Source organism: Halyomorpha halys, unplaced genomic scaffold, assembly GCF_000696795.3.
Source record: "Halyomorpha halys isolate HHAL.00 unplaced genomic scaffold, Hhal_1.1 Scaffold34.1, whole genome shotgun sequence".
Taxonomy (NCBI): domain Eukaryota; kingdom Metazoa; phylum Arthropoda; class Insecta; order Hemiptera; family Pentatomidae; genus Halyomorpha; species Halyomorpha halys.
The window spans coordinates 1,668,634-1,694,672 of NW_027105031.1; the positions used below are offsets into that span (position 1 = coordinate 1,668,634).

The 26,039-nt window shown below is 32.9% G+C and overlaps 1 protein-coding gene and 1 long non-coding RNA gene across 2 annotated transcripts; one reads left to right on the forward strand and one right to left on the reverse strand.

Annotated features, from left to right (window-relative positions):
- Positions 1-745: 745 nt before the first annotated feature.
- On the reverse strand, positions 746-9,168 carry LOC106686095 (uncharacterized). The gene is made up of 3 exons (XR_010843598.1): positions 9,038-9,168; positions 4,893-5,048; positions 746-1,029 (listed from the first exon to the last, which is right to left on the reverse strand). It is a non-coding gene; the product is annotated as an uncharacterized lncRNA (long non-coding RNA).
- A 10-nt stretch (positions 9,169-9,178) lies between these two features.
- Positions 9,179-24,681, forward strand: LOC106686089 (gamma-soluble NSF attachment protein). The gene is made up of 8 exons (XM_014429214.2): positions 9,179-9,352; positions 9,705-9,772; positions 11,205-11,307; positions 12,915-13,122; positions 13,653-13,723; positions 18,764-18,941; positions 19,186-19,401; positions 22,587-24,681. The coding sequence occupies exons 1-8, from the start codon at positions 9,297-9,299 to the stop codon at positions 22,653-22,655; spliced, it is 969 nt and encodes a 322-aa protein (XP_014284700.1). The 5' UTR covers positions 9,179-9,296; the 3' UTR covers positions 22,656-24,681.
- Positions 24,682-26,039: the final 1,358 nt, after the last annotated feature.

Below are 26,039 nucleotides of genomic sequence, written 5' to 3' on the forward strand. Positions count from 1 at the left end.
TTCGGAAGTCTTCCTTGTTGATCATTTCTAACCTTGAAATCGTCTATTTTAAATTTTAAACTGAATCACTGTGATCTGCTAAGAGCTAGCATAAGATTGAACTAGTATTCTATGTGATTCTGCAGCAGCTTCAAATGATAACAGAAAATCTTATCCATAAATAGTAGTTTTCTGGAAATTTGATGTATTAATTCTTATTTAAAACTATGCCGTTGTTTGAAACTTGTATTGTTTTGAGTTAAAGATCTTTACCAGATGTCAATAAAAGAAAATGGTGCATTTTGCTATTAGCTACATTGATATGTAGCCTATCTTTGGCCAAATTCTAGTTTCATATTTACAGACCTGATTTATATATGTGTATTATACAGAGCCCAATTTGAGGTTTAATGTGCTGGAATGGTGTTCTAGTATCTCTCTTAATGAAAAAAAAAAAGACTAATGTTAAAAACATTTATTTAAACACATATTGCTCTGTCGATGAGTGGGCTTCGGCTATTACTTGTTACGATTCATGTATAAGATGTAACAATTGATTTTTTTTCTGGCCAATTATTTGTTTAGGGCAGTAATTTGTAATGCAGTCCATACCTCTCCGAAGGTTACAGTTCTAGCACCTCTACTTGGACATTTTGAGCTCTGTATTTACTCTACTAAATTTTTATGGTTAATTATGATATTTCAGACTTCACAAAAGTTTATGTGTGAAACAAATATAAAATTTTTCTAAGAAAATACTCTCAAATGTAATACGCCATTAACATATTTATTAACCTGTATTAATTTAATTATTCCAAATTTTGCGTGCTGATAAATTTATTTATTTTCCTTTCATTAAATTTTGATATAAATTTATCTAGGTGTAAACAATTTTAATATCACACCATCAATATTGATATCAGAAGGTCTTCAGATACTCAGGGCACTGTAAACACTCAAACCTACTCCAGCTAAGGCCAGTCCTACTGTTGTGAGGTAAAATAGTTTATCTTTTTTTGACATCAACCATATTGGGCATGCCTCGTTCTTCTAGAATGTATAAGAAAATGAATGAATAAATAACTTTGTATCATAAAAATCAAAATCCATAAAACTAATCAAAATTAGCAGGCATCAAATCAACAGTCTGTCTTTCCCTTGGCCGTCGCTCTCCATCTTTTTACTTCCCATAATCTCTGACCTCACCATTTGATTTCTATGAGATTGGCCACAGAACATTCTCTTTGAGTCCATGCTGTAGATAAGGCACTAAATCTGCCATCTCCTATCTTAAGCCGAGCCTAGTATAGCCTAGTCTTGATTTAGTCTTTGATGCTTAGTTTCATTACACTCCTATAGGTAGAAATGCATGATATTTGCTGATACATTTAAAGTATTGCATTTAAGAGTAGGGATCAAAGACAACAGTATCTGTCCATTATATGATATATCCTTATATATACTTATATCCTGGTCTAGCAGCTACTAGAAATAATTTTAAACCATTAGAGGGGTTGATTATAATAATTAAAATGACTAACATAGACCTTGACAGGTAGGCCACTGATTGAGTGAAGAGATAAACAGATATCTCTGATGAAGTATCTTGTCTGCTCATATTGTCCACAAACATGATACTGCTCATCCTTTACTCCACTACCAAACAACATTATATTGTTTCATAACCACTCTATACCAGTGATGCTCAATCTTTCAAACTATATTGGATGTATTCATTTTGAAGCTTCTCATCTTGGCTAAGATGGAATCGACTCTTGGATTGCAACGGCACTTCCTTTCTCTGTAAAATGCATAAAGATACCTAACCCTTCAGAGCTAAATCTGGTTTTTGAGCATACATGCCATCCATACAGCTCCTTGTACAGCAATTATTTTAGAAGTATTTCTGTACTTGTATATGTTCATTAAATTATATTATATGCTCCCTCGGAACTAAATTCCAGGTTGTATATCTGTGATCAGATAATTTAGGTTAGACTTTGATTCTGTCTTAATGGTTTTTATTACCACCACCTCCTGTACTGACCACTTTGTAAAGACTTACAAAGTATAGGTAAACAATCCAGCTGAAGCAATGTTAAGTTGTTTATCACTAAAGAACTTATAATTCTATATTTATAAATCTATCATATAAGTATGAAAAATATGCTTGTCGCACCTTTCTAGAAACAATAATGACATAAGTAAATTTTTGTTGAAATGAATTGACAAGACTATAGTATTCCAATAATTCTACTCTATTTGGAGATACAAAGATAGGTCACAGTAGCTACTGTTGCAGCCACTGTGATTAGGAAAACTATATTTCCTGTTGTACTATCAGATTTTACATATTTTACTGTAACCATCTCAAAAGTGACAACTAACTACCACATCTTGATGGTGAAATGTCACACTTCATAACCTCATAATACCAATGTTATGTATAACTTTAACATGTTCTTTTATTTGTCCTACTGTGATAGCTGTTGTTTGTTACATTTAATCACCAGTTCATATCATTCTTCCACCAAGTTTAACTGTGAGCTAGGCAAGGTTTATCTTCTGTGTGTAAACAGTCAACCTGTCTCACTTGTTAAGGTAGGTCACTTAATAAAGAGATATGGTACTGGATTACCTGATTATTTCTGACATGCGTATCCAGTTAGGAATATAAGAGTACCTGAACAGAAGGTGGTTAGAGAGCATCAAATATGTGAGAGGATCAATCAATAAACCATATGCTGTAGGCAAGCTATAAGGGTATTGACCTTAAGCATTGTAGGCTGTTCAAATTTTTATTAGGGCTGCCTGTAGCTCAGGAGTTAGGCGCAAGTCTATCATTCTGAGGTCTGCAGGCGGTGTCGGTTCGAATGCAGCCTTGACCTTTTTCATGAAGTGGCAGTCCCACAAAACGAAAAACATGACCCCCACCATGGTTGAAATAGGTTGGTTACCTGTAGATAACTAGGCAAACATCACCTTCAACGTAGATTGCCTTAAAAAATAATTTTTATTATTTTTTTCTATAGTCTCTCATTTTATTTTCTGGAATCAATGCTTTTTCTTCAGATTTGCATTTATATTGAATACATTATTGCATCAATTTCAAGTTTATTGATTTGAGAATTTGAAATATATGCTTGTGCAGAAAATTTACTTTGTCGTATAGGTAAGTGATAGTTGAGGAATTTATTGAAACTAATACTAAACCATTTTTATACTGATTTCATTCTTTTCTCTAGCATTGTGCCAAGTTCATGCAATGTAGGTACATCAAGGAAAATACATTTTTATACATGTACATATGTATTACATTGATTTATAAAATGCTTGTGGAAATTTTCTATTCCAAGCCTAGGCGCAAGTATTGGGGGGAAGGAGAGGCATCATTCTCTGCCCCTGAAAGTATTTTATGAAGTGGCCAGAGTGTCTCAGACTCCCTCAACATATATTGTCATTTACTTTAAAATTTATCATTAAAGAGATGGATGAATAGTTTAGTTAATAATTAATTCAGTGAAAAGCTGGTGAGTGTGCTACACCTTTGCGTATAACATTCTTTGCTCCTTTCCATCTAGTATTGTAATCCTGTTGAGGTCCATTTCCAGGTGACAGATATCTGTCCTGTACGTAATATCACAACAATGTGAAAGTATGACAGCGTTTTGCTAGAAGCTGAGTGAACCTACCCTCATTAATTCTACAAATAGCTGATAAAAACCTCTGCCGTTATATACAAATAACAAATAGTATCATTCGGTAAGCATCTGGTGTGATAGTTGATAGAACAAGTAATGTCAGTGAAACAACTCACCTTAACTATCACTTGTATACTCCTTAACAATGAACTATCACACAGTTACCATTGTGGCAAAAGTTTAGCCATTACCATGGTGAAACTATTTGATAGTTACAGTAATGTCCCACTGGACCTGGCGTGATCATTAATAGTATAATGTCAGTGTACTGATAGTCGCATTAACTGAAATGTTTAAGTATTATATGTATATGCCTTGATAGTGAACTGTCACAACATACAACTGAGGAGGGAAAAGATTGTTCTTAATATATTTGCCAGAAAACTTAAAATTGTATCAGTCCTCAGAAATAATCAGCCAGGGATCCCTAAAACAAATTCCCCAGTGCTTCAAAATTAAATCCATCACAGGGTTAAAAAAAATAACTCTATCCCAGCCATCTTCTATGTTCTAAGGTTAAAATAATCTGCCTGGGCCCCAAAAAAGAATCACCTAAAGCCCATAAATTATATTCATTCCAGGCCTCAAAAATTAATCTATCCTTGGCCCTAAATGGTGTGGATACGCCTATGTTCTGAAATTCAAAATATAAGGAAAAATAACTTGTTATTAGTAGAAAAAATGTCTAAGGATTAACTAAAAACTAGCTGGACTAGTGTGACACTGCATTAATGCTCTAAATTTAACGTAAAGCTAGTTTACCAGAAAAACTCGATCCTCGCCAATTACCTCATAAGGTAAAAAATATCTGAAAATGAGGTAAAAAAAAATTATCACGGATTATCTGTTATATCGCTGCTAGCAGTCATGCTTACGCAGAACGTACTACCAACTATTAACAACATATATACAAGCATGCCTGTTTTACAAGCCTTCCGTACTGTTAATGAGAAAGTTAAAATCCAAAAGTGCTATAACACATAAACTCAAAACATGGATAATAATATTTTTTAATTAAACTCAACAATTCATGGATTTACACTTGTGACAATGTTTCTCTCTCCAAATGTGCTGTGTGAAACATAACATAAGATTTTATTGGTTATAGTTAGCATTTGAAACAAGAGTAATGGGCCTTTCTCGCCCATAATTAGAATTCATGATATAGTTCTGGACGTATAGGCAAGTATTACTGAAATTATTTGTGTGTACCTGGAATCGTGATTGAATCTCTTTTATCTTATCAGTGCAAGTAGGAGAATGACCGGGGCAAGGTTCCTTACATACGTTGTCGGTATTACCTCTTTCCGCCGCTATACCTCTTTTAATTCCGACATTTTGAAGTGTGTTGGCCCTAAAAATCGTACTCTGAAAAAATATAATAAAATGAACACCAAATATATAAAATAAAGCATTAACTCATGGCTGCACAGGACCCAAAAAGCTTATATAAAGCGTACGAATCCGAATTCAAATGCAGTATAAATGTTATTTGACACGTCATAGTCATTAATCACGAATAAAATTAATTTTATTTTCGTGAAACGTTTATGATATCTTAAAAAAAGATATTTGATAATAGTCAATGTATAAGAAATTATTATAAAAATCTTTATTATTATTTTTAGACGCTTTTGAAATTTCTACGTTCTACGAAAACGAGTGAACTTAAGTATTTTTTTTTTCTCAGGAACTATTAAACGTGTATACGTCTATTGGTACTCAAAATGAAGCTTTTCTTTTATTTCTTAAAATTTACTACTGAATTCAAACTAAAAATATATAATAAGTAAATATGATTAAAATAGAAAGACATAAAAGACTTATGAAGAAACGGCCCATTGGAGCACTCTACTAACATTCCGGCCGGTTGCACCATCACAGTTTTAACTGAAATTTCTAAAATCTCAGGTTGAATCGATAGTTATATGTTGTACTAGAAACGTTATCTTCCAAATTTGGAGGTAAGCTTTACCGGGCAATGATAATCTGTTACAAGGGCGTACCCATGATCAAAACTAGAAGGAACAAACCAGTCAATCAGGTGGACATTTCAGCACGGAAAAGGTTAATGAAACTAAAATTTTTAGAAAATTATATATAATTGTCGCAGTGCTTTATTTGTTGTTAAAATTAGTATTTGCTTGAAAAGTTTTTTTCATTTCTAGGGAGGGCAGTTGTTTCCTCCTGCTTCTCGCTGCGTACGCCAATGGGCGGGTTAAACTGAGTTTAGAGAAAATTTACGTTAAACTAGTTAACTATGTGAGGAACCTTCCATAGTTCCAATTGGAATCTGTTATCTACAGAAGGTGTATTTCGTTCCAAATTCAATGTATTGGATTTGAATGAGATAAAGGATTTAATAGAAGACGAAGACTTCAAAGAATTAGTTATTCTGGCAATAGTGAAAAAAGTATTTCGTCCTAGACCGTATCATTTTTCACAATGTTCCGATGATGAATTTTTTTTTCAGCGAATTCGCCTGTCATACTTTACGGTTGAATCAATTTTAAATTTACTTGGACCCACGATTTCTAACATTACTAACAGTTATCTCAGTTTTAGGTAACCTTGTTAACAAAATTGTAGAACAGAAACAGGTCGCTAAGTCAGCAGAGTTTTACTTTATTCTAGGACAAATCTTAGTATACCTGAGACTGGTGCATAATGGCTTACATCTAGATATAAAATAAAACACCTGATTTATAGGACTTCATTATCGCCTTGAAACTTAAAACTATTACTAAACTACTATAGGGGCCGTCAGTAGTTCAGGTGTATCAGTCTGAGATATGCGGGCGGCGCCGGTTCGAATCCGGCCTGAGACATTGAATTTTTTCTTGAAGTGGCGGTCCAACAAAATGAAAATCTTGACTCCCCACCATGGTTAGAATAGGTTGGGCACCTCTAGATAACTAGGCAAACATCACCTTCGCTGTGGATATACTATACACCGTTATCACCAGCTCTGATCATTCCCTTGTAGACAGTATTGTCAGAACACTATTCCCTGAACAGGCGAATACTATATGTATTCTGACTGTATAGACAATACATATACAACGGATTTTCCACAAATCACGCAGGAAGAGTTAGAGGACATTGCCTCGGACCTACAACATGGCAAGGCACCTGGTTGGACGGAATTCTTAATGTGGCTCTGAAGGTGGCTCTCAGGAAAAGGCCAGATCTTTTCTTCGATCTCTTCAGTTGTTGTATTCGTGAAGGCTCAATTCCGAAACCTTGGAAGAGACAGGGTCTCGTACTTATTCCAGGAAGACTGGAAAACCCGTCAACCTATCGACCAATTTGCTTGTTGGATACCATGGGCAAGGCATTCGAGAAAATCCTTTCCCTCAGGCTACAAGAGTTCACGGAGGGAGTTAATGGCCTCTTGCGTGCTCAATACGGATTTCGTAAAGAGCCATCCACGATAGATGCTGTTGGATTGGTAGTCGAGATGGCCTGCACAGCAATTGTAGGAGAAGGTGGAGGAGAGGTGCTAAGTGTTATGCAGCAATCATTACGCTAGACGTTAAGAATGCCTTTAACACTGCAAGATGGACCTGTATAATAGATGCTGTACGGACTATGGCGGTACCAGCCTATCTTATGAGAGTTCTTACAAATTACTTCAAAGATAGAGTTCTGTTTTACTTTTCAGACATTGGCCAAAGAAGATATGAAGTGATTGGTGGTGTCCCACAGGGCTCGGTATTAGGGCTTCTTCTGTGGAACGTCATGTACGACGCAATCTTCAAATTGAGAATGCCGAAGGGAGCCACAGTTGTGGGATTCGCAGATGACGTTGCAGATGTAGTGGCGGCGAAGTACTTGGAAGAAGTTACCCTCATCGTTAACCAGGCTGTTGCTACGGTCCGAAGTTGGCTGTCTTCGGTAGGCCTACAACTTGCAGATCACAAGACCGAGGTTCTCCTATTAACTAGCAGGAAGCAGAATGAGTATATCACTGTCACGGTTGGTAGGCACGAAATTCGTTCCCAGTCTAGCTTAAAATACCTAGGAGTCATGATCGATGCACGTCTCCGCTTTAATGTTCACGCGGAGTATATTAGCGCCAAATCTGCTAAAGTAGCATCCTTTTTGTCACGCCTTATGCCAAACGTCGGAGGTCCCAAAGAAAGTAGCCGAAGGCTTCTGGCTACTGTTGTCCCCTCCATTATGTTATATGCAGCCCCGATTTGGAAAGAAGCGGTGGTCACCAAATCATACAGGAGACAGATGGTTTCAGTTTATCTCAGAGTTTGTTTAAGGGCAGTTAGTGCTTTTCGAACTGTTTCCTACGAAGTGGTGTGCGTGATAGCCCGGATGCCACCTGTGGAACTCCTTGTTGAAGAAAGAAGCAGGCACTATGGACGACGCTTGCACTTTTCCAGAGAAGAAGAGCGAAAAATAACCATCGACCAGTGGCAGCAGCGTTGGGAGGCTGCAGATGCCGGGAGGTGGACTCACAGGTTAATGCCCGATGTGGGCAAATGGTATGGTCGCCAGCATGGTGAGGTGGATTTTTACATAACCCAATTGTTGACCGGACATGGATGCTTTAGAGCATACCAGTACCGCTTCAAACTGGACAACACCGCAGAATGCCCTGGATGTCAGACTGTCGAGGAAACCGCGTAGCACGTGTTTTTCACTTGCACTCGCTTTGCAGCAGAAAGAAGTGAATTGGAAAGAGTGTGTAGAGGACACATTACACCAGAGAACGTGGTGAGCTATATGCTACTCTCATACCAGGATTGGAACGCAGTGAAGAGATGCATCACAGTCGTCCTCAAGAGGTTGAGAGAGGAAGAGAGGGCTAGAAGACGTTACTAGCATGGAAACGTGAAAACCATGCGAAGAAAACGAGGCGGCACTCAGCCATTTCTCTCCATGAGGTAATGCTTAGCGGCGGTCCCGTGGATAGGAATGAACAGGTGTAGGACGGTGGTTTTAGTGGGTAAAAATCCTACACACGGATAGGTGATCAACTTATGAAAGGGACCACCCGGAAATCTATCCCATTATCTAAGACAAAGGAAGAATTGGAGCGTCCATACCACAGTTTGGTATCTTTGGTACCCAAACTCTGACTTGGTGCATTTCGCTTTATAAATTCTTCAATCCCTTGAAGTATTCCCCTTCATTGTTACAACAATTGTTTTTTGCTTTACTAAACCTGGTATGTGGACATTTGTAAGATAAAAACAGAATCATTTCATGATGCCACTGTATGAAACTCGTGAGTTTATAAGTTGAAGTGTTAAAACGTTTCTTTTTTAATGGGAAAAAAAAATGTTCTGAACTAAACGAAAATTAAAACTGAATACTTTGAGTTTGCAATTGTTACTTACTTGAACTGGCATATATGCAATACTTCTTAAAAACATTTTTTTCTCCTAACTTATTTTTTGTACATTATAAACAAATATATTCTACAATTACTAATTAAATGGAAATATATGAGTAACTTGGCAACATTGATATATCATATCATATGGGTTTTTCGTGACAGTGGGAACGTTATCATAACGGTGAATGGTGTATTTGGTGTCGAAGGTTTAACTGTTTATTGTTTTGTGTTGTCAGATTGGCAGTAGTAAATTGTTAGCAATGGAAGCTAGGAAAATTGAAGAAGGACTAGAGTGTATTAAGGTCGCTGAAAAGAGGTAAAGCTAAACTTGTCACTGTCATAAAATTTAACAATATTTGTTTTTTAAGTTACTGATTTAAAGAACAACGTACTGTTCTTGCATGCTACTTACAAAAAATGTATTAATTAGTTTAGTTATTATTATCAATGGATATTTATGAAGTGTATCTTAGACATTTGTGATTGTTTACACATTGTGCCCTACACTAAAAATGGAAAGTATGAATTTACTCTCAATGGTAACATAAGTTTAATTTTACTTTATTAAAAAATGTTTTGTATTATTGTTTTCTATTGGAAGAATTGTGCAAGTTACATGTTTAAAATGTCATTTATTACATTTTACTTTATACCAATTTTGTTGTCAGCATGAAAACTACATTACTAAAGTGGAGACCTGATTATGATGTTGCTGCTGATGAATACACAAAAGCAGGTAATTTTCTATGCAGTTTCTTGATTTTGTATCTTTCATATGGAAGTCACTGGCTAAGGTCTAATGGTTTTAGTTTTGATATCTTCTAAGAATGTCCGGACTCTTTATTTTAATGGTAGCAATATTAGAAGGTTTAAATCTACATTTGATTAATTTAACCCATTAACAGCCAAAATTTTTTCATGAGAAATTTTGTGTGAAATGCCAAGAAATTCGGTTTACCCGGAAACTTTTAAGTTGTAGCATCAAATGTCACTTCAGGGTCCAGTTAGGTTGTTATTATTATTGCTTGCAGGGCAGTTTTAAATGTAACCTCTCGTGGTCAGTATTGCAATAATACTACCCTGAGCTTTGAAGTAGTTTTAAGAATTGCGTATATGAAATAATTGTTGACTTCCTATTTTGGTTAATTTCCTTAAAGTGTCAAGATGTAATAATAAAATCAGCAACTCCTAAAAACTGACTCACTAGGAGTTGGAATTTCTATTAGCAAAAAAGTTTAGCTTCCAAATTACAAATAATAAAATGAGAATGAGGGAGTAAGCCATAATTATAGACTAAATAAGTGACATGAAGGATGGAGATGGAAAATATGTCAACACATATTCAATCATGGCATTGCCTGTCTCATCACCCTCTGTTTTAGTTTACTTTTAGTGGTGTTATCTTTTCACAATACGAGGTGGGTTAAGGTTTTATGTTTCTTTAAGTATATTTACTTCATATTTTTTTTTCTAACATGTTTGGTATCTTATATGTAATTGAAATTATGATTTATGATTATTTGGCTAAATATTAATTTAAAACAGTATACCCATTTAAAAAGACCATCGTGGCATTGAATACTACAAATTATCAATTGGATATCTATGGTGATATCCTCTGATACATGTCGTTGGGTGTAGACTAAACTAGCTAATTTGTGGAAATACAACTTTTCAGGAGGGCTGAAAAGCAATATATGATGTTTATGTATCAGAGTGGCACTCCTTACAAGGGTTAGTGATTGAACATCAGAATGTAATTCAGTTACATAAGAAATCCTTTTTAGGCTCTCTAGAAGGTTCAATTTTCGCTGATCTGCTAGTTTTGCATATATGATCAGTTCTTGCTATGTACTCGCCATAATCTTATTTGTTGCCAATGAAACATTTAAATGATTTTTTTTGTAATTAATATTAAATAAATTACTTGTTTTACTTTATCAATATTTTATTAGTTTTTTCTGCACTCTGTAATTTAAATCAAAATTTTATTGTTTAGGTATAAATATCTTTTTACCATGATACTTAAGATTAGCGACTACAGCATCTTTATAATATTTGAATTCAATGTTATTATTTTTGTATGGCTAATTTGTATCAGCGTATGAAAATAATTACTACATTCTTTACTTTAAAATGTATTTATTATATTAAATATTTATTTACAGCTACATGCTTTCGTTTGGGAAAACACTATGAGCAGAGTAAAGATTGTCACCTGAAAGCTGCAGATTGTCATAGACAAAATAGATCCTTATTCCATGCAGCAAGGTTTGTATACTTAATTTATTTTTCTTACTGAACTAATTAGTTACTAAACCAATCTGAGAGTATTTCAATTTTTTTTTTTTTATTGTGATTATGTTTTTTTTTATAAAATTTCAAGAAGTTTTATCTAAGTTTACTTTGATTTGATGATTGATTAAATGAAATACAATTATCTTTTAAAGAATTACGTTTAAAGTTAGTAAAACATAATAAAGTCTCTTAAACTTAACTTCAAGTCAATTGTTTCCATCATTATTAGTATTTTTTTCTTGTCAATTCCAAGCTACAACAGAGATATTTCCTAAGGTTACTATTTATTTCCTTAGTTTGCCCAAAATTGTAGTGGGTTAAATATATATCTAATCCATATTCTTTCAATAATTTGCTCAAATCATTACTTTCACTTAAATTCAGCAATGGTCTTTTCGCATGTCCATCTGTGTGTTCCTTGCTCAAGGGGGTTGTGAACATGATAGAGTTCTACCAGAATGTGTTCAGCAAAGTCATTATTACTTGGACGGAACTAAAGACAAAGCTGTGGTTGAAGAACTGAAAGAAAAAACTACTAGACAAGAGTCAATCCTTTCTGTCCCTAACAAGTACTCCTTTCCAGTAGAAAAGTGTGGTCTGCCTAAGCCAGAGTTAATCAAACTGGGTACATTAGTGCTAGGGTTTGTGCTACAATATTTACGTTTTATTGAGATCTTGCAATATAAAGGTAGAATGTGTTTTAATAAGATGACAGCACCAATATCTCTACATAATGCATGTGTATGCCTACTAGTTGGTGATTTTTCTGTTTTAGTATCATTTGTTTTGAGTGATACTACGTTGTCTTAGCAAAGATATTTCTATAAAATCCAGTGAATTTGTATTCTTTTCTTATAAGAAACTGATTATTTCCTGAAGCAGTGTCGTGGTTAAGAGCTGTTGAATTTCTGAATAGGTGTGGTCCAATCTCTATTACACCATTTAAGGTAATAAATATTACACCTATTACAAGTATTAATGAAACAGTTTTCTAGCTTTGAGGAGCCCCCTGGGGTCCATCTAGTCTTATAAAATGGATACCCTTAATTAAGTAAAAATCTGACAGTTGAGCATGATCATGAACTAATCACCTCCTTGTGCAACCGTTGTTCTAGATACAGTACATCCTCACACATTACTGAACCCCTGGTCCTTCAAGGCTAGTAGCGGTATAAATTATCATCGATAATGCACGTTTGGACTTTGGTATCTTATAATTGTTAATTGGTGTTAAAAAGACCTTTTTTTTGCATTCAGTTGTGAAAATTGGCCCTGAATCCTTATGCATTACTTTGGAAAAAAAAAATCAACTGAAATTTTCTAAATATCACCTTATAAATGAAAGAGTTAATACGTTGATTACATCTTAACAACTTGTTTTTATTCTTAAATTATAAATAACTTATTCAACTAAGTATTTGTGGATTTAACAGGATCCATATGTGTGTATATATATATATATATATCTTCTTATTACCTTCTCTAGTGAAATTCAGTATTTACTTATGATCCTTAGTGTATTAACAAATATTTTGCAAAATAATTTTTGGAACAAAATCTAGTTGCTATTTTTAATATAGGAGTTTGGAACAAGCAATACTTATCTGTAAAGAAATGGGAGATATTCACAGTGTCGCAGAGTTGGCTGACAAGGCGTGTACTTGGTATCAGCAACAAGGTTCAGCAGATGCTGCCGCAGGAGTTCTAGATAAGGCAGCCAAAATAATTGAACAACAACAACCATCTGAAGCACTGCAGCTTTATCGACGGGCAGCTGATGTTGTTTCTGTAATTATATCATTTCTTTCAAAGTGGTTAGTATCATAGGTACTAGACTATGTCATAGATGTCACCAGCAAGAAGCCTTAGGAAAACCCATGGGTGTTAGTTCAATTCATTAACAGCAACCAATTCAATATTGTTAATCAGTTTATTTTTTTAAATTATTTTAACATTTAGAATCAAACCAATAGAATTTATTAAACTGAACACTATAGAATTTTACTTTTTTGAAGATACTTACCACAAATTAAAATTCACCTTCTTTCTAAATGATTACTTGCAAAATTTTATGATCTTGTTAAAAAAAATGTCATGTTTGCATGAAAATACCAATAATTTGATTAGTATAAAGACATAATTTAGATTACAACCACAGTACTATAAAACCATGAATCTTAATTCATGGTTTTTAATTGCTTTTAAAACTAAAATTACATTTTAGTAATTTAAAGTTTAAAGATATCTAGCAGAGTTTATAATAAACTCTGTGAGATATCTTTAAAAAAAAAAATTGTGATAATTTAACTTCTTTTTAGATTGAAGATAATGCCAGACAAGGTGCGGAATATGTAAGCAAAACTGCAAGAATATTAGTAAAGTTAAAAATGTGAGTATCGTGGTATATTAAAATCTCAATGCAATCTTATAAATATAGAATTTCTGGTAATTTTTCAATTCAATTATTCTGCTTATATTTTTTTATTTTGTTTTTTGTTATTCTTTGACATACCATTGCCATTTAAATATCATGAACTACACTCATTTATTTTTTTAACTTTACAAAACTGTTTTGTTCAATTTCTCCATTCTATATTAATTATTAGGACACCTATATAATGTCAGCTCATCATCTAAATTGTTGTATGAGGAGAAGATGGTTGGGGGTGCAGTAAATATAAAACACAAATAAGTTGATGCAACTTATTTAATCGTGCCAACATTTCAGCTAGGATTTCTAGCCTTCATCGGGGCTGAGAACAGAACAAGATAACAGAATGGAATTAATAAAATAAAAGTGATGAGAGAAGTGGAAAATCAAATGTATACATAAGTAATTTAATAAGTAGGTAAAATGACATAATTAAGGAAATAAAATAAAAATGAAGTTATATAATGCACAGAAATATGAATGTATTAGTTATTAATAATTTAAAAATTAAAATTATGGAAAGAAAAATAAAATTGAGAGAAAGAAAATATCTGTAACCATAATAATAAGGCAAAATATAAATAAAGTTTAACAAAAGGAATGATTAGAAAAAAAATAAAATAAAGAAAATATTTTGAAAACAACAATAATAATATATGGAGAACATAACTAATAACGTGGGTAAGGAAAATTGAAAAAAGAAGGGGGGGGGGTAAAATAAAGATAGGGAAAAAAGGAGAATAAAACGAACCTGTTAGCTTAAAATCTAACCAAGTGTTTTCTGCTAATAAGTTACAAAGTGGGTGGAAAAATAAAATTAAAAAAAAATTGTAAAAATTACTTTTTTAATAAATTAACTATTTGCAAATATGTTAATGATAAGTTGTGATTGTCAGTTTTTAAATTGACGGAAGAAGGTTCTAATTGGATATAGAGGCTTTCAGAGATGAGCCTTTTATCATGGTTACGAACTGTAGCAAGTATAGACGTTTTATAGAAATCGAAGGAATGATTTAAAGAAAGAGAATGTTCCGAAAGTTTTGAGGCTAAATGATTCTGTGAGGAAACAGAATATTTATGTTGTTTCATACGGTCTTTTAAGAGGTTTTTGGTTTTGCCTATATAAGCAGAATTACAATTAGGGGTGGAGCAAGAGATGCGGTATACGATGATCGGTGTAGAAGAGGGATAGGGTCTTTTAGTTTAGTGTAAATATTAGATAGTGTGTTGTGAGGTCTGACAGCAATACAAAGGTTAGGTATAGCAGAACGTAAGAGTTTTTGGATGTAGTCGGAGAGAGAGGGGATGTATGGTAGTGATCTGTATTAGGGAATAGAAAGAGGTTGTGAAGAATTAGGTGAAGTTGTGAGACGATTTTTGTAGTTGTATAAGAGTATTTGTTTAATGCGGTGTTTTTTTTTGTCATGAAAATGGGAATCAGAAAGGGAAAGGCCACGGTGAATAAGATTTTTGCCTACGTTAATTCGTTGATGGTAAAAATGCTGGGAGTGGTAATTTTGAAGTCTGCCTGAGTAGGTTGGTTTGGTGTACCAGTCAGTGGTCGAGGAACGGAAGGGAGTTATTATTTTCAATTTCTACAGTAAAATTAAGGCGTGGATAGTAAGGATTAAAAGCGGATATGATATCAGGGATTTATCTGGATTTAAGACAAGGAGGAGGTCATCTATATATTTTTTAATAAGAATAATACCACCTGAAAAGAGTGGGATAACTAAATCAAGCAAATCATTTAGGACAATAAATATAAGGGAAAGGCCACGGTGAATAAGGTTTTTGGCTACGTTAATTCTTTGATGGTAAGGATGTTGGGAGTGGTAATTTAGAAGTCTGCCTGAGAAGGTTGGTTTGGTGTACCAGTCATTGGATATGGTGTCTGGGTTTCTTATGATGAGGAGGTCAAGGAACGGAAGGGAGTTATTATTTTCAATTTCTATAGTAAAATTAAGGCATGGATGGTAAAAATTAAAGGCGGATAAGAGGTCAGGGATTTTATCAGGATTTAAGACAAGGAAGAGATCATCTACATATTTTTTAATAAGAATAATGTTTTCTCAAGTAATCTAAGTTATTGATTGCTTGAATAAAAAATTATCACTAAATGATATAATACTCTTGAGGCCAGTATTCTGCAACATCAAAGGAAGAACTGTCATTTTCCCCATTGTCTTGTGAGACCTCCATATGTCTGTCTCTGTCTGCTACTCCTCTCTGATACTTTAGATTGTAAACAGCTTAATACTTATGCTGTGAACGGTATTGATGCCATATTGTGTGTGTAAAATGGATAAAGAACATCAAAGATGTTGAAAACTTCCATAGAAAAAATATAGGACTTGTTTTTGATATTATCATGAGTCAAGCAAGGAACATAAAAGAAGTATGTACAGAACAATTTATGTAAGATTATACAAAAAGAAACAAATTATGAAAGAAATCTAATATTATTGCTTTTCTTTTGCTTAATAGTGGCACATCTGACAAAATTTTATTTTATATTTGACCTATTTTATATATTGTACCATAGACTGGAGTTCCATTGTGACACCTTAACTAGCTTTGAAATAGTCAATAGATCAACGCTAATCGAGAAAGTGACCACTGCAGTATATGGTAGTATTTTTGGAATATATTCAATTCAAAATAAAATCAAAACTTGTTTTTTGTCAGATGTGCCACTATTAAAGCAAAGCAGCAATATATTAAATTAACATCTTAAAAAAAAAAAAAAAAAAAAAAAAAATATTGCAACTATCTAATCTTTCACTGGTGAAAGATTAGGAATTCTTTATCTGTTGTCTCAGTGTTTCTTAATGAAATAAAGATTGCTTGAGCCAATTAAAAGTAATAATAGTTTAGTTGTAATGAAAATTAAATTTAAAATAAAGTTGAATGGAGACATTAAATATCCGAAGTTAACTTATAAATTAAAGAGTCCCGAAATAATATTAACACTATTACTTTCATTAAAGAAAATAATATACATAGTGCATTTTTAAAAAATATAACCAACCCTTCATTAATAGTATATAATTGATACACTTAGTAAAAATAATAATTTATATGAAACAAAAAAATGGAATAGAAAATAAAATGCCTACCAATTTAGCTTTTGTTTTCTTATCCATATAACTTAGCAGAAAATGCGAATTGGCAACATTGGATGATTGATGTGGTCACCTATTGACGATTTAAAGGCTGAAGTGGTCAGACCTGTTATATTACAGGAACTTGGAATTCATACAGCGAAATTAAATAGAATAGAAAATCTGAAGTTAGTCTGTGATAGGATTTTCTTATTGCAAAGAAAAAAAAAATTCTCTATGCTCTCTGGTTTCAACTGAATGAAAGTTTAAAGTTTACATTAAAGTTAAGTTAGTATCATTCACTGCCATAGTGGATTGGCAATTGGAAATTTATGATTTTATAAGTGTTATCTCCTATTAGCAGCTGTTATAAGCATAAAAAGGGCAACTTTCCTTCTTTTTATTAGTCTTAACTTAATAAGAGAACATTATAGAAAATAAATTTATTGCTATACTTTTAGCTGCTTACCTAGCCTGTTAGGTTTTAGGTTTGATAGTTAACTTTTAATTGTTAACCCATTTCATTTTTCCACCAACTCAGCTGTCCTAGAGGTTTGTGTGCTGTATTTAATTTTTGTTGTTAACTTTGACTCTTTGCTTAGCTACCTAAATTTACAAAATCTATGTACTATCAACTCTTATTTATTAACTGTAATTTATCAATAATCTATTTTTTTTTCTTATTAACTGACTAGAGTAGTTATTTGCAATAATAATATTCTGATACTTTTTTTTATATAATTAAAATTTTATATATAAATGGATAATAATTAAATAATGCATAAATAACATGAAAAATTAAAAATAAAAGTAAGAATTTTACAGGACTTAAAGTATTCTAAAGATAATCCAACCATTCAGTTCATTGGAGGATAGTGATTCACATTTATCCCACTTGAAAAGGGGCTTTAAGGAAGGTGTTGGTTTGCTCTTACAGGATTCTCTCAGATGTATGGAAAAATAAAAAGTTGCATAAAGTCTCCACCTAGATGTATAGTGTGCGATTTGAGTTTTGTTCAAATGGGTTCCTATGTTTCACTTCTTATTCTTTAACCATAAGTACAAATATGACAGCTTATAGAGTAACCTGTTTTTCATGGAAATTGGTTAGGTATGATTACTCTTTTATCTAACATATATTCCTTAACTTTCAAAATATTTAGTTCACAAATTTTCAAATACAATTATATAATTACTCTTTTATCTATCGTATATAACTTTAACAAGTATTTAGTTCACAAATTTTCCATTCTTTCAGTTTTTACTAAACGGATTAAGACAAAAAACATGTTATTTTGTTCTTTTTTTTATCAGGTTTTTACTTATGTTATGAGTACTCTAGAATTAACTTCAAATTATTATTTTATTATTGTATTCTTTATTTACACTTACAAAAGCTGTCTTTGTATAATTTTTCACTTTCTGCTCATAGAACTGTTCATAGTAATAATAATTATTTAGTAGTGGGACTGAGATCTGAGTTGTTTATAAAATTTTGTCACTCAGCGAACAATGGGACAAATAGGTCTCATCTTATATCTGCGGGCATACATTTTTTATATGCAAATCTTATGTTCTGATACTTGATATAAGTTCCTGAAACTGTTTCACTATTATATTTATTTATTTATTTTTAATTTGAGCATAAGTTGTTCTGTCCTGTAAAGAGTAAAAAATATTTATGTTTTTTCACAGAAAAACTTTAAGTTAAAAAGTTTTATTTAATTTATTAGTTTTAATTAATTTAATTGGTTTAATTATTCTTTCTCCCTCATTAAACTGAATCAACTGTATAATTTACTTGGAACTTTCATTATTGTTGAAGCACCATTTTGAAATAAATAAATAAATATGAATCACTTTTATGAAACACTACCTTTGTTTTTACCGTCAGGTATGATGAGGCAGCAGATGCCATTAGGCGAGAAATTGGACTTCATCAGCAATCCGAGAATATTCCTGCTATCGGGCGGCTGGCAGTAGCTTTAGTCCTGGTACAGTTGGCAAGGGGGGACACAGTTGCTGCTGAAAAGGCGTTCAAGGAGTGGGGAAACTGCTGTGATGCTCCAGAGGTTAGTTTAATTTGAACATTATTCTTGGCGAATATTCAGTTTGTTGTATGCTAATTAAATTCAAGAATGCACTCTCCACTCACCAGCAGGCCCTTGTATTTCTAAAAATGTGTTGCTTACTTTTTGATGAAAAGTTGGTATTATTATTTTAATTTGTTGGTGACTTATATTAAATATCATAGATTATATAAGTGAATTTTTTTTTAAATTTTCAACCTCAAGAAAATTGTTATTAATGCTTTAGGTGCAAACACTTGAAATGCTACTTCAAGCATATGATGAAGAAGATCCAGAATCTGCCAAGAAAGCTTTAAACAGCTCCTTCATCAAGCACATGGATGTTGAATATGCACGTTTGGCACGTGATTTATCTCTGCCAGAGCCAACTGTTGTTGGGCCACCACCAGCGTCAGTGCGTCCTAATGCTGCTCCTTCATATGTTTCTCCCAGGGCCTCCCAGGTAGGATTTCTAGTGGTTGTTATTACTTATTAAGAAAATATTTGTTACATCCACAAGTTAGTTAACACTGAAACGTAAGTGGGATGGTTGCATCAGGACTCTTCTTGTGGATTTAGATTGGGACAGTTGTCATTGTATGGATGTGTGTAGACAATTGGTATCTGGAAAATTTGGAACATTTTATTCACTGATATTAAAATATTTTAGAAACGGTTATACAAAAAATTAAACAAGCTTCCTAAAATTCTATCCATAGGTATTCTATATAAATTTTGTTCATAGATATTTGTGAATTGTGTTAATAATTTGTATTTTTAACAAATAATTGAATATTTGTAAAATATGTAAATATAGTATATAATATTCATTATCAATTTTTTAATTGGAGGACCAACAAAAATTGTTGTTCTAGGAAATTTATGAGACATGTACTTGCCATATCCTGTAGTAGAATCCTTACAAATTGCTTAATTAAGCCCAATTTTATATAAGTGGTGGAAATCTTGTTCTTCTTTCTCTTCCTCCTTAGTGACTTTTAGGGTCGAGGTACCTCTGTCCAGGCAAACCAAGCCTCTCGATCCCGAGCCAGCACCCTCATGGCATCCCAGTTTTTCCCTCTTCTCTCTTCCACTTTGGAAATGTAGTCAGTCCTTCCATTGCAGTCTGGGTCTCCTTCTTGAGCGTTTTCCTGTTGGTCTGGCCTAAAAATATTTTCTTGTGTCTCTGACTTCACTCATACGACAGAGATGTTCAAACGTTCTGAGTTGTCTCTTTTCAATGGTATCTTTTATAGAGACAGTTCCATCATCCTTTCATTCCGTATGCAATCTCTCCTAGTTCAGCCTGCCACTCTCAGAAGGTATCTCATTTCCATTGCAGTAACTCTGCTTAGGTGCTTAACTAGTGGTACCGAGCTTTGACTTCTGTAAAGGAGGGTAAGTATGTATATAGCCTTGAAGATATGTACTTTAACATTCTTCTCTACCTCTCTCTTCCCTATAACTGTGTTGCAGAGGTGGTAGCATATTGAATTTGTTTTCTATATCCTATTGGATATCTCTTAGTTTACCTTTCCATTCCTGCTGATCACTGTTCCTAGCTAAGAGTATTTGTTTACCATTTCTATTGGTTCACCTTTGCAAAATATTTCTATGTATGTATTGCTATTCCCAGCCTGTATGCATTATTTTGCTTTTCCTGACATTGATGGTCATTCCCTTTCTTTCCAGCTCAGCTTTCCATTCAGTTACAGCTTGTTGTAGGTTCTGTAGGTTGCTGTAGTATCTGCTATGGGGACAGTGTCATCCGCAAATACCATTACCTTGGCCAGGATTGTCCTCATATTCCATTTGCCAATAGTAGTGTGGGCTGCCCTCCGTTTGCACATTTTCAGGATTTCATACCTATAAATAATGAACAGGAGGGGGCTCAAACTATCTCCTTGCTTTGCTCCTTTCTCAATTGCAAAGGTATTGGACTCTCTACCATTAACTCTACTATTCCCTTGGAATCGTGATAGGTCAAATTTATAGCTTCTATCAATCCTTACGGGATGTTTTTTCCAGAAAGAGAATTCCACAGTTCTTGTCCAGAGACTGAATCAAAGGCAGCCTTTAGGATCTATAAATGCTAAGAAGATATTCTTTCCTTGTTCCTACGATTTATCAATGATTGTTCTGAGAGAAAATATATGATCCTGGTTCTGGCGTTGAGATCTGTAAGCAGCCTGTTCCTCTTCCAAGTCATTCTCCACTAGCTCTCTTAGCTTCTTTTCTAATATTGAGGTATAAAGCTTCTACGCAACCTGGGATGGATAAATAGGTCTATAGTTCTCACATTCATTAGCATTGCCCTTTTTGTGAATTAGGACAATTTTGTTGTATTTCTATTCCTTAGGGATAGCTTTTTCAGTAAGTAACTTCTGAAAAAGGCACTGAAATATTTTCAATAATTCTGTTCCACTATATTTGATGAGTTTAGGAACGATGACATCTTGTCTTGCTGCTTTCCTGAGCCTTAATCTCTTTACTGCTGCTTCCACCTCTTCCTCCCATATCACCTCATCATATTCTACCCGTATACTATCTCTAATCATTCGCTCCTCAGCATCTCCAGAAAAAACCTCCCTGTAATGGCATCTCTAACTTTCTAAAATACTCTGGTCCCCGGTAATCAATATGCCTCTCTCGTCTTTTACATTTCGTAATGGTTTATTTGTCTTTCCTTTTATTGCCTTAATCTTTTTCCAGAAAAGTTTGGTGTTTTGTTGATAGTTACTCTGCAGATTTTGACCAAAATCCTCCCAGCTTTTTTTTGCCTCCCTCACTACTAACTTGGATTCGTTTTATTTATGAAATTTATGAGATGTTTGCTTGCTATATCCTGTAGTAGAATCCTTACAAATTTCTTAATTAAGCCCAATTTTATGTAAGTGGTGGAAATCAAACTTTTTTATTTCTTCTAGCAGTTCATGCATGATATTTTTAGTTCCAGACTCCCAATTTTTTCACTCTTGCCTAACTTTACCTTGCCTGACAGACTAACCCATTCACATAAAAATTGTTTCCAAGTTTTCTAAAAGATCAAACAAGTGGCTATATTGAGGCTGGGATTCGTAAGACATTCAAAATATAGATAGAATGTCTAACATCCATCTATGTTAGCTTGAGGGAGGAATGAGAGAAATGAAGCAGGTTGAACACTACCTCTTAAGTTATTGTCGTGTGTTCCTTAGGCCAAGAAACAAACCTCAAAGAACAGAAACAGAAAGAATTTTTTTATTGAAAAGCTGCAAAAATATTCGCAACACTTCAACTGCCCTAAAATTACTTTTTTTACATACTATCCAAAACATCTTTTCAATTCATTGATCATTTCAGTTATTATCGATTGACCAGATAACCTGATTACATCATTAATATTGAATTGACAGGCAAAATTACAAATATGTCTTTTTTCAATGATGCCAATCATTTGGAATGAAACATTAAAATATGTATTTTTATTATTGAAATTTGAATTTAGATTATGAGTAGAAGTACCATAATTCAAAATCTGTTTTTCTGACAGGTTGTATGGATGTAGTGTTTTGTTTATTTATTCCTTGTTTATGAGCAATTAATATATTAATGAACATAAATGGTTTGGGACAACTTATAGAATAAAAGTTTGTACTTATTTTTCAGGAGCCATTGACAAATGATAAAGGCCCTTCTCAAAATCAAGAAGGCGATGACGAGTTCAGTTTATGTTAATGTTTCAATTTCTTCCATGTTGCACTACAATCTATAGTTAATTTTTCATTATGATCCTGTAAATGCTTCATACTATATTATACATACATCTTTTGTGATTATTATGTGACTCTTTTAGCTTCCCGTTCCCCTTTAAGAACTTAGGTATTTCTATTTTTCAGCTACATTCCAAGTACCCTAAAAAGTCTACCACTAGCAGGGGAAAGCTAAAAACATAAACAATGCTAATTATTTAATCTTTCCTGTAAGCTTTTTCATTGTTTTGCCTTTTTCAAATATTGAATGATAACTATTCAAAAGAATAATTACCATTCGGCCTATCTGTACTTCTCACTCAAGTGCATCTAACTCAGTGAGTATTAATAAATTATAATTTGAAGTGTACATAATTGCTTTTTATGTTTGATGATAATTTATTTTGTTATTAAACTTGAAAGACTGTATATTTTGTTGTAATTTATATTTTTATTTTGTTGTATAGTTTGTAAATTTTTTATTTTTTTAAAATATGGTGGGGTATTTTCCCTATCTCAGCATATTTTGTTATATTTATTATTTAACTTAATATACCACCCAAATCTTGTTGTACCTACCTTTAAGGAGAAAAACGAAAATTAGCCAAAATATTTAAAATTGTTAAAAGTTAACTTGCATTGTTGATAGAATGAGCTTTTATAATTGTTTTCTAAAATAAGATAATGTAATGGATTTGTTCATAAAATTAAGAAGTGTGTTTACAAAAACAAACTTTAGTGATTTTTCTATGCCTTAAAGATTTTTGTGCGGTTTCGATTCCTAGTTTTAGGTAATTGTACGATGTTGCTCGCTATAGTAAATTTTTTCGAAGACGACTTTACTCGCTATTAGTAAATGTTTTTAAAGCAATATATATATATACACACATGCACATACACATACACATACATACACCATTTGTGAATTTGAAGATACTCAGGGCTGCGGTATAGAAGAAAAAAAATTGTATTCAACTGTTCATTTATTCCTTATGTTATGATCTACAATCTTCATCACGGTTGATGTTATGGTTGGAGATGTACACAAAGGGACATATTTGCAGCGTCTGCAATGAATGAAAGTTGAAAACTATTTTTTCTTCTAACCTGCAGCCCTGACCATCTCCTTCAAATTTTTTAAAGTAAGATAAGCCTGTCTCTTGTCATGGCATTTCGGGTGCATGATAAGAAGAGAAGGTTTCTTATTATTATGTTGGATGTTATAACCTCCTTGAGAGGTTAGTAACATTGTCATTGTACATCGATCTAATACTCGCAATAAATAAATGTTTTAAAAATTAGATAAACAAGACTATATTGAAGGACTAGAGTGGCAGGTCCATGCCGATTTCTAGTTTTAGCTAATTTCACGATGTACCTCGATTATATTTTTTTTCAAAGATGGCTCTGCTTGTTATTTGTCAATGTTTTCAAGGTAGGGTAAGTCTACCTCTAATTATGGGATTTTAGAGATGGATCACAAAGGCAAAATTCTCTCTTATTATTTTTGGTATTAAGTGAAGAGATTGTAACTTGGTCGTCGTACATCGACCAATACTCGTTATAACTAAATAGGTACAAAATATGCTCTTTACCTAATTTTTAGATGTGCACTGAATGTTGATGACTATATATATATATGGTGTATATTCAACATCAGTATACCTACCTAGCATTTTAACTTCTAACTCACTGGATATTTGTAAGTTAGTGAAATTGATATTTTTTAAAACCTTTATTTTATGGACAAATCTAATTTTTTAAATAACTTTCGGGTTTGAGATATGTGTATAGAAAAATTTTGTTAGTTAATTTTAAGTATAAATTATTAATTTATATTATTGAGTGTTAGAAAATTGTTGGCTCAAAATTTTCCAGCTCTCAATGATCACATTGATAATAAAAAAAATTTGATGTACTGTACATGTCATATAAAGGAATGTATTACATCGGAGTTGTGTAACTATAAAAAGAAATACTGCATTAATAAAATATTGTTGAAAAACTGTTAATTAAGTGTTTTTTTTTTCATCCAGTGACTAGTAATGATACCTTAACATTGACTGCAACTAAAATTTAGAAATTTCTTTTCTGAAAATTCTAAGAAAATAAGCCATTGATCTGCACAATAGTAATTTTAGGATGTAATTAAAGGATTTTATTACATAAAGTTCTTGAATTTTCTGTAGAATAAAATTTGACTCACCAAATAGGTCGATACCATTCATAAGTTACCTTCCTCTCTCCTTCCTAATGTGGATATTAGTTAATGGTCATTGTCATTTAGGATAGCCAGGCTCTGAACTCTGGGTATGTTGCATTATTCTGACATCACAACCTCGATTTATCTTCAGCTGATATTCCAGTACATTTTTGGTACCAATATGGAGATGAACTTAATTTATTCAATTTCAAAATAAATTTAATCCATCTCGAATATGCCATTCAGTGTAAGACATCACCGATAACAGTAATCTTATGCCAAAAATTTGAAATTTCATTATTTTATTTAGTAAATGAAACTTGAAATACAGCCTGAGTTGTAAGAAGAGAATAGTATTTACAAAACAATTAATCAAATTTAAATGTTAGTTTTCTGGTTGTTTATTTGTTTTATTTAATGGCATAAAACATTATAATCATCTGTGACAGGTGTATTTTTTGAATAAACTTAATCATTATTAGTGAGAAAAAAGATGGGTAAAAAATTAACATCTTAAGTAGAAATAAATAGATAAAATAGAAATAAATAAATGGAATGTGGATAATAAAGATAAAGATAGAAACAATAAGTTAAGGGATATCACTGCATCTATCTTACTACTATCACTCTCTAACACAATCGAGAGATTGCTTGGTATTCCTTTCTGGTTTGGTTTTCTGAGATAAAATGGGTATTGATGAGTATGGTCTGAAACAATGGTTCCCAACCTTTTTATTTTAGTAGTGTAACTCTTTGATGGAAGTAGGAAGATGGTGGAATCCTTTTAGTAGAAGTAGAAACCCCTCATTATGATTTGATACAAAAATTTTTTCGTCTTTTATAGTAGTATAAAGAGATAGTAAGATTGAAAACTATGTTGAGTTGATGTTGAATGACCAATTCCTAAATTGTTGCACAGAACACCGGGAGGAGGCTTGCAGAACCCCGATTGGCAATCGCTGGTTTGGAATATACAATTCTAAACCAGGTTAGGACAGCTTCTTATCTGTGGCTATTGTGACTCGAAGTTTGCCAAGCCTTGACTGTTCTTTTAATAATTTTAAGCATACTTGGGTAGCTTTCATTTCTTCCCATTTCTTGAATATTGTTTCTTATTAAGGACATGCAAGCTCTGTTGTTTAGCGACAAGGAAAAGTGAATATATTG